Source organism: Uranotaenia lowii, chromosome 2, assembly GCF_029784155.1.
Source record: "Uranotaenia lowii strain MFRU-FL chromosome 2, ASM2978415v1, whole genome shotgun sequence".
In the NCBI taxonomy this organism is placed as follows: Eukaryota; Metazoa; Arthropoda; class Insecta; order Diptera; family Culicidae; genus Uranotaenia; species Uranotaenia lowii.
Window position 1 is genome coordinate 181,340,091 of NC_073692.1, and position 10,277 is coordinate 181,350,367.

At 36.3% G+C, this 10,277-nt stretch overlaps 1 protein-coding gene across 1 annotated transcript; it reads left to right on the forward strand.

Moving 5' to 3' along the window:
• Positions 1–4,965: 4,965 nt before the first annotated feature.
• LOC129742132 (uncharacterized) lies at positions 4,966–9,518 on the forward strand. Its single transcript, XM_055733976.1, has 5 exons — positions 4,966–5,010; positions 6,265–6,529; positions 6,750–6,880; positions 7,126–7,273; positions 8,866–9,518. The coding sequence occupies exons 1-5, from the start codon at positions 4,966–4,968 to the stop codon at positions 9,516–9,518; spliced, it is 1,242 nt and encodes a 413-aa protein (XP_055589951.1).
• Positions 9,519–10,277: the final 759 nt, after the last annotated feature.

The following is a 10,277-nucleotide window of genomic DNA, read 5'->3' on the forward strand; positions in this document are numbered from 1 at the left end:
CCTCAATGAAAAGAAAATCTCTAAAAATGAATGCCATGCCTTTTCAATTTCAGATTTTGGCAAAAAAAATGTAGGTATATGTTTTATTTGATCGGCAAAATGTCGATCTGGGTCACATCTAGGCGTCATTCATAACCATATGCTGTACAAATGAGCTAGGAATCAAGTTGAAAAAAAATCACATCAAGGCTTCATATCGCCATCCCTTGCATTAAAAATATACTTGGTTGAGAAATACGCGCCAAAATATTTCCACTGATCAGTATGCTATGCCATGGTTACTATCCTCTCACGACGTTGGTTCGCGACGCCTCGACCATGGAGACGAAAAACAAACCGCCCAAAGGAAAAAAAATCTCGAGAAAATGGATGTCATGACTTTAATTTGTTTCGAAAAACTACAAATTTTGTATGGAAGCCTCCCCTCACTTAAGTCGGATGGGGTTTTAACTATTATAGACACCATCTCCGGCCCCAAAAACCCTCAGATGCCAATTTTGACGACGATCGGTTCAGTAGTTTCCGAGTCTATAGGGAACAGACAGACAGACAAACATTCATTTTTATATATATAGATGATCTTAACTCAATTTGGAGAATTTGTTTTTTGAAAAATCTAGATTTTAAATTTGGAAGTATTACTCATAGGATTTTAATTATGAAATATAAAATTATAAATGATAATCTTTGTTGATCAAAGAACTTGTATTTCGTCATCAGGTAAAAATTCAGCTAGAAATTTTATTAAACATATTGTTTATATTGCAGATTCTTCAAAATCAAAGGTCAAACTAAAATCTAAAATTTTTATCGAGCTTACAAGAGTAGGAAGTAATTTAAATGGATTTAAATGGTAAACCAAATTTTTTACTTCTATTTTTTAATCAATAACGCCGCCGGCCACGTCCTAGTTGCCAATGGGGAAAAATGAAAGAATATTAGTACGATATTTTTCAGGTTCTATCAACAACCTTTTGTTCCTTTATATTCCAAAAACTAATTTTGAAAAATTCAGAAACAAAGGTAAGTCAATATATCTAACACCAACGATAGAAACCGTCTGTACGTTCTCGAATCTATATACAAATATCCAAGGATAGGGTTGAGTTAGTCGGGGAAAAGCTATAGATCAGTATCCATCTTGGTGAATGGTGCGATCGAGTTTTCCTGCACCTCCTATGCTCCTAGATATTTCCTGAGGAATCCCCTATTTCCATCTTTGAGGCGGGGCTAAGAAGTTTAATAGTAAAGTAAAAAAATATTTCAAAATCTTCTTTAACCCAACTTGTTTTCCTAGCTGTTATTCCTGCTACATTAATGCATTTTCAGAGATATATAAAAAATGAATGTTTTGTTAATGAATGAAGTGATCCTTTTTTGTTTATTTTAGTTAATCAATTTGTTATGAGAATTGTGATGATTGAATAAGATCGTATTTGGAAACCCATCAACATCAGCTATTTGCCTCATATTGATGTAAACAATAATTTCAGTTCCTTAACTAAGGTTTGCTAAACTTCCCATTTGGTTCAAAATTTTCAAGTCCAAACATGCTTTTCTGACTATTTGATAAATGTAAGGGAACTGAGGGTAAAACAGCCATAACTCCTGTTCCCAAAGCGTGAGGTGACTCAAACAGGCTTCGTTGCATTCCTCTGGAAAAATCACACAAGATACGTCCCATTTGGTTGAAAAAAATTCAAGTCCGAACATGCTTTTTCTGAATAATTTGAAAATTCTTGGGAAATTGAGGACAAAACAGCCATAACTCCAGTTTCCTATCCGTGCGGTGGCTCAAATAGGCTTCGATGGATTTCTCGAAAAAAAAATCTCACAAGGTTCGTTCCATTTTGTTAGAAATGTTCAAGTCCGAACATGCTTTTTCTGAAATAATTGAAAAATGTAAGGGAATTGAGGGTAAAAACAGCCATAACTCGCTTTTCCGAAGCGTGCGGTGGCTCAAACAGCCTTCATTGGATTTTTCGTAAAAAAAAACATACAAGATACGTTTCATTTGGTTTAGATTTTTGAAGTCCGAACATTCGTTTACTTGACCATTTGAAATATGTCAGGGAATTGAGGGTAAAACAGCCATAACTCTATTTTATAAAACGTGCGGTGGCTCAAACAGCCTTCATTCGATTCTTTGGAAAAAAAAAACCACATAAGATTCGTTTCATTTGGTTCAAAATTTTAAAATCCGAACATGCTTTTTTTTAGATATAATGGAAAAATACAGGAGAATTGATTGAAAAACAACCATAGTTCCATTTTCCGAAACGCGCGGAGGCTCAAACAGCCTTCATTCGATTTTTCAGAAAAAATTGCACAAGATAAGTCTATTTTTGTTCAAAGTTTTTAATTCTGAATAAGTTTTTTACTGGATTGTTTACAAAATTTAGGGGAATTATCGGTTAAAAAAGCACTATAACTCCGTTCATAGCTCTTCGTAAGTGGCCTCTGAAATTACGTCCTATTAATTATCTGGACATTTTCACTAATGGAAAGTACTTTTTTAGAGATTCGTCATGTGTAGCAGGGAAGATATTGAATTTCTTCAAAGTTTATACACTTTTTCCCCATTGTGCATTGGTTGAATGACCTGTCATTTACCGATAGAAACCAATTTCTTTCTGTCATTGAATAAACCTGTTGCCAATTTTGAAGATTTGACAGATTTGACATTTCACTGCGGATTTTTTTTTTCACTGTGGTGAGCTCACGTTCATTTTCGCGTCCGAGTTCACAAGAACTGTAAACCGGGCTTTATTAAAAATAAACCATTTTTCTTGTCATTTATGTCATTTTGTGTCAAGTTTTGACGATTTTAAGAATTGTTTGCTATTTTTTTATCATGTTTCAGACACTTTGAGCACTTTTTATTTATTTTATTTATACTGTTGGATATTGATGTGGTATTTGTAATTTTAATAATTTTCATCCATTGTTTTATATCATTTTTAATGTTTTGTTTGTATTTGTTTGAAATTTCAGGAAATTTGATTTATTTTTGTCATTTATGTGTAGGTACTTAATGCAAATTTTATTGAGTTCGCGGAGTATTTTGTATTTTATCAACGTTTAAGAATTTAAACCCCCATTTATGTTTTTTGGTCCTGAAAAAGCGGAAAATGTTAAGAGATCTTGTTTTGAAAACCCGAAACGTGCCAAAATCGAACGGAATCTGTAAGAATTTGAAGATTTGAACGATGCGTTTGGTGACACTTGAAATCAAAAGACTTCAATGCGTCAAAAGCGATGAAACCGGAAACTTTTTTTTTTCAGGGATTTTTATCCTATTGGATGATTCATCCCATAACGAAACCGAAAACCTTTCGACGAACTACAAACATCCCAATGCGTTGCTGCTGCCACTATCACTTTCGATTTTGTGTGGTTTGATATGTGCCGTAATTTGGAAGCCAACGCGTCCTACCGTAAATTGATCGAGAATCGCAAGTGATCGAACCGCAACAAATCATATGCCCATAATGGGTACTTAATTTACATAACCGAATCCAACCACGCCGCAGTTGTCAGAGGAAAGTTGGTTGTTGGTACTTCTGCCATGCCAAGTTTAATTCGCAAAGCAAGAGAAAATTAAATGTTGTAAACGCTTTCCGTCTTTCTCAATTTATGTACGGTTCCCAACAATTTTCCGAAGGTACAAAACGGGCGGCTGCGGAACTTGTTAAGCCCTTCACGTGCCCCGATCGATCGTTATTGGCTTGCGAATGAAAGTGGATATGGCAGCCAGCAGCAGCGGTTGCATTTCTTCTGTCCGGTTTTGATGTTGTTCAATAAACTGCAGTCGTTTGTTTTGTTAATTGAATTTTGTCTACGTTGAAAATTGATTCATGTAATTGAAATGGTTTGTTAAATAATTTAGATTTGTTTTGAAACCCACATTTGCTTAAATTTAAAGAATATAGTTGTATAGCTAGACCATTAATTTCATTTCTATCAGACCTTTGAACATATAAACTTGACAATATTATTCATTTGTTAGTGTCAATTCGTGAAGCATTCATTTTATTTTTATATTAAAATCTAATTCTTCAGCTCTTCATCGTATGCAAAGTTAGGGGAGAATGGGAAGTAAAATCGGTAGTTTTCTTGTTTTATCGTGTATTCTTGACAATAAAATTTGCAACTCTTCATTGTTCACAGTTCCTGACAGCATGTTATTCCAAATTAATATGCTCACAAATCAGAAGGATACGTGATCTCCTAGAAAAAAAGGAAACATTTTTAGTGTACTAACAATTTATTTCTGGTTAAGTGTCAATGATTTTTTTTACCAAGTCCAAGTCCAAGTCCAGTCCACATTCCCTATCAGGAAATAAACCAAGGACATACCTTCCAAAAGAACGGATTTTTTTTGCTCAGATTTTTGGATCAATTAACGTATCTTACACACCACGGTGTGACATTTTCGGTGATTTGTTAGCGTACTTTCAGACCTGACGTGCTATAGATAACAATAAAGGATATCCACTTGGTATAAAAAATTGCCTTCTGTAAAGGGCACCATATCGCTACACCTGCGAAGCGTGAAGATTGGCGTTGTGCTTTTTGCTGAATGTTGGTAATTCAACTTATTTTTGGCACTCTATTTTAGAATGCTTCAATTTATAGAGGCAACTAATGGAGAACGGATAATGAAACTGCAAGTTTGAATCAAGTAAATGTTTGAGTTAATTCCAATCTGTTTCCTTAAAAATTTGGTTGATTAGAATATTTTCTACAGTTCAATTAGTATCAAATATCAAACATTTTCAGCTGGTAGTCATTTTAGTTTTAAATAAATTAAATAGTCAGATGAACAATCCTTACAAAAATTATTAAAATAAAAAAAGTCGAGCCGACTCGTATAGATTTAACAGGAAGTCATATTCTAAGACGGAATGCAGTTATCTTAGAAATGCTGCCGCTATGATCTGAAACCACGCATTTTAAACTACCATGTGGCATTTGCACACCGGTGAATATACGAGTATGATCGGACAGGTGAGTTGAGTGACATTCTCCAGATAAGGTTATTAAGCACTGATAGATCAACGCTCCTCACCAGCCGGTTTCTACTGAAGATGAACAAGGCGTGATATTCTAATTCGAACTATGTAGGAATGATCCCAAAGTGATTGGTGACAGAACATTTGTCTGGGGTCAGGATCGCATTTGTTTATGTGCGGTGACGTTCTCAATGATAATCCCGTAGACTAAGACATGGCATTTCGGAACCACATCCATAACATATTGGCATTCTTGATATAATTAATTGTTATGCGTTCTGACTATAACAACTTGTAACAACACGCGTTCGAAAAGTTCATTTGTGATTTATCGAAATCCATTAGGTCGGATAAAAAATATCACTAACACGATTACGATGATTCCTTTTGGTTTAAAACTTCTTCACAATTCCTTTAAAATTATATAATTATAGTTATAGTAATTATTCCTCCCAGCAGAATCTGGCAAATAAACAAAATGAAAAGTGCAGTTACTTTTTTCCAGTAGTAAAAAATATTCGCGTTCAAAATTGTTCGCCAAAATGGTGCACAACCCAAGCAACACAAAGTTCCATAAAGCAGGTGCAAAAGCCTCATCATCGATCTGAAGTACGTTCTATGCAGCTCAAAATTTAAGTTCCTATCTATACTTTTAATTTCCCAAACAAATCTGAATGAACCATGATAGTGGATTGGGGTTAATGAGTACCTACGTATTATTCACTCAAGGTAATCGAACAGGTAATTCTCTTTTTCACCAAATATGTAACTTTCAAAGCCTTTATTAAAGTAAATAAGTGACTTTTGGTAGATTGGAAATTTGTTACATGAATTTTTAACCTATATTTTCAAAACTTAAGCCTGCATTCACAAAAACGACAAACGATTGTAAAGAAAATAAATAAAACTCAAAATAGTCGGTTCTTAAGTTCGAGGGTCAGTTAGAAAATCGTGAATTTCATCGCCTTGTACAATCATTTTAACTACGAACATAAAAATTCTTAAAAATGAACCCCAAAATATGGACGTTTTTAGATGGCTGGATTCATAATTCAGATTCAGAATTCAGATTCAGAATTCAGATTCAGAGTTCAGATTCAGAATTCAGATTCAGAATTCAGATTCAGAATTCAGATTCAGAATTCAGATTCAGAATTCAGATTCAGAATTCAGATTCAGAATTCAGATTCAGAATTCAGATTCAGTGAAAGTGAAAGTAACTCTGATCTGTGTTTACAATCATTTCAAGTCAGGCTATTACAACACAGCGGACAGGGCGTTGAGAGATCTGATGTCCAATCTCTCCCCCCCATACCTTGTTGGAGGAGATTTCAATAGTCGGCATGCCACCTGGGGCAATTTCACGAACAACATGGGTGAAATTGTTGCCAGATGGGCTGCTGATCATGAAATGGCGCCGCTTAATGACGGGTCTAAAACTCGATTCAGCCCAATCCAGAAAAATCAAGACACCGCCATTGATATCACCTTTGCTTCAACAGCCATCATCATAGGTAGGTTTAAATGGACTACCTGTTCAGATCCAAGCAACAGTGATCACGTCCCCATAAGAATTGAGTTAGACAGTAGGTGTCCAACGGTCCCGATAGTTAAAAAATGGAAACTTAAAGAAGCGAACTGGGAAAAGTATGCACAGGAAATAGGGGATGAACTTCTTTCTATTTCGCACCCCAACATAATCAACATCACTCAGACCATTTTCCAAACTGCCAGACGCTCGATACCACGAACGACCGGAAACACAGCCTCGAAATATGCACCATGGTGGACCGAAGAAATCGGCACACTCATTGAAAATCGTAAAGAAAAGTGGAAACTTCTTCGAAGAACCGCCAAAACGTCTAGTGAGTGGATAAACCGAAACGAAGACTTTCGAAAGGCCAGAGCAGAGGCAAGATCAGCCGTAGAAAAGGGTAAAAATGAAGCATGGAATGAGTTCTGTACCTCATTCAACCCGAGTACCCCAGTCACAGAAATGTGGCAAAGGTTTAGCAAAATCACAGGACGCAAATCCAACCGCACGAGACGAATGTCTATCGATGGAAAATATACAGATGACCCCCAACAAATTGCAAATCACCTTGCAAAGGTATTTGAACAAAGTTTCACTGCTAGTAACTATTCGGAAACATTAGAAGAGAGAAACTACCAACCACCGCCTTCCATCCCTGAAAATGAAAACATGGACAAAGACTTCTCTGGAACAGAACTGACAATCGCTCTCAGCAAATGTGCTGGTAAATCTACTGGTCTGGATGAAATTACGTACAGCATGATAAAAAATATGCCCCCCGAAGCAAAAAAGGTTGTGCTAGAAGTGTTTAACAATCTTTGGCAAAAAGGAGAATACCCAGTAAATTGGAGGAAAAGCGTAATTATACCCATACCAAAACCAGGTGAACTGAACAGCTTCCGACCAATTGCTCTCACGTCTTGTTTGGGGAAAATTTACGAGCGATTAGTGAATCGACGACTGCAACAGTTGTTAGAACATCGAAAAATTATACATCCAAATCAACATGCCTTCCGAAGTGGTAGAGGTACAACCAGTCATTTGAGCAAACTTAAAGACATACTCACCGAGCACCGGCATTCTAATTTACACTCGGAACTAGTTTCGTTGGATCTTTCCAAAGCTTTCGACCGGACATGGAGACCAGGTATCCTGAAAGCCCTTCAAAAAGCCTCAGTAGGAAACCGAACGTACCAGGTAATAAAAAACTTCCTGAAAGATAGAACTTTTTGTGTGGCAGTAGGTGGAGCTTTTTCTTCAGATCTGCCTCAAGAAACCGGAGTACCCCAAGGGTCAGTTCTATCCCCCACTCTTTTTATCCTAGTAATCAATGACGTGTTCAGGTTCATACCAAAGACCATCTCAGTTCTCATATATGCGGATGATATTTTGTTAATTTGCGGAAGTAAGTTTGTTGCAATCTGTCGTAAAAGGTTACAACATGGAATCGATGAAATTTTATCGTGGGCAGAAAAAAACGGCTTCGCAATAAATGCCAAAAAGAGCTTCTTGTTACACACATGCTGCGTGACTAAAGGTAAGCATCGATTTGGAAAAATGCAAAAGTTAAAAGCTAACGGATCGGAGATCAAACAAACAAAAACAGGTAGAATTTTGGGGGTAGAGCTAAACAAGAAAGGAAATGCCAATAATCATGTAAAAATGCTCATAAAAGAATGTTCGGCACGTACTCGTTTCCTAAAAATTATAACAAGTCTTGGAAGCAGAGAAACTCTTCTTAAAATTGGCTTTGCGACAGTTATGTCAAAATTGTTCTATGGATGGGAAGTATTCGAACCAGAAAACATCTTGAAACTTAAAACGGTTTATACCAATATGCTGAGACCCATATCCGGTGCTTTCTGTTCAACCCCATTAGAAGCCTATATGTTGAGAACGGCGTATTCCCCTTTGCATTTATGGTTGCTGAAAATTGGGCAAGAAAAGCAATATGGGTAGCAGAAAGAGTAGACTGCAGTGAGAACTATCTGTTAAATCGAGCGAACCAACTTTTAACAGAAACAATAAACCATCGTATTCCACCAATCCATAAACTCCGAACCGAAATAGCCAAACAGTGGAATGAAAAACCACCTGTGATAGACTGGACAATAAAACACCAGTTTAGAGCTGGTGGAAACAAAAGATCAGCAGTTAACATGTTTGCAAACCTTAAAAACACTAAGTACCGCTTCAGAAGAGAAGTGTACACTGACGGCTCCCTAGCAAGCGGGAAAGTGGGCTTTGGCATTTTCAACCCAATGGAAGAAAACATATCTCGAAGTCTTCCAGAACATCTCTCAATTTTCTCGGCAGAAGCTTTCGCTATTGATGTAGCGGTCAAAAGAGCCAATGAACCAACTGTGATCTACACCGACTCGGCAAGTGTGCTAACAGCTTTAGAATCTGGAACCAAGCATCCGATCATCCAAAACATCATCTATCAAAAAAATCTGAAAAACGTTACGATGGTCTGGATTCCAAGTCACGTTGGTATTCAGGGCAACGAAGAGGCTGATCGACTTGCGAACTTAGAAAGAAATGAAAGTAGATACGCTATAAATATTCCAAAAGCGGACGCGCTAAAGTGGATCAAGAGAATGTTGAAACTGCAACACGAACGAAACTGGAACAATCAGCTTAATATAAAACTGCGAGAAATAAAATCGACAACGGAAAAATGGAAGGATATAAACAACAAAAAAGAGCAGAAGGTCCTTACCAGGTTGAGGAACGGTCACACCAGGATGACCCACAAACATCTGATGGAGGGAACGGAAACACCAGTGTGCGATGCGTGTGGTGTTCAACTGATGGTAAAGCACATAATTATGGAGTGCCTGAAATACAACGACAGAAGACAAGTGCTGCCGGAAGGCAGCCTGGCGGAAAAACTTGAAAACATTCGTTCCAAGGAGAAGAAAGTGATACAATTTTTAAAACAGTGTAACCTTTTTAATGAGATCTAAAGTGTAAAAACAAAACTTTTGGAGGGTGAAAACAGAAAGTTAATCCCTCATTAAATAAAACGTACAAAAAAAAAAAGAATTCAGATTCAGAATTCAGATTCAGAATTCAGATTCAGAATTCAGATTCAGAATTCAGATTCAGAATTCAGATTCAGAATTCAGATTCAGAATTCAGATTCAGAATTCAGATTCAGAATTCAGATTCAGAATTCAGATTCAGAATTCAGATTCAGAATTCAGATTCAGAATTCAGATTCAGAATTCAGATTCAGAATTCAGATTCAGAATTCAGATTCAGAATTCAGATTCAGAATTCAGATTCAGAATTCAGATTCAGAATTCAGATTCAGAATTCAGATTCAGAATTCAGATTCAGAATTCAGATTCAGAATTCAGATTCAGAATTCAGATTCAGAATTCAGATTCAGAATTCAGATTCAGAATTCGGATTCAGAATTCAGATTCAGAATTCAGATTCAGAATTCAGATTCAGAATTCAGATTCAGAATTCAGATTCAGAATTCAGATTCAGAATTCAGATTCAGAATTCAGATTCAGAATTCAGATTCAGAATTCAGATTCAGAATTCAGATTCAGAATTCAGATTCAGAATTCAGATTCAGAATTCAGATTCAGAATTCAGATTCAGAATTCAGATTCAGAATTCAGATTCAGAATTCAGATTCAGAATTCAGATTCAGATTCAGAATTCAGATTCAGAATTCAGATTCAGAATTCAGATTCAGAATTCAGATTCAG

Coding starts and splice junctions, on each gene's coding strand:
- LOC129742132 (XM_055733976.1), top strand. CDS start 4,966: ATGTGGCATTTGCACACCGGTGAATATACGAGTATGATCGGACAG. Junction 6,530..6,749: donor TTCAACAGCCATCATCATAG/GTAGGTTTAAAT, acceptor CCAAACTGCCAG/ACGCTCGATACCACGAACGA. Junction 6,881..7,125: donor AAGAACCGCCAAAACGTCTA/GTGAGTGGATAA, acceptor CACCTTGCAAAG/GTATTTGAACAAAGTTTCAC.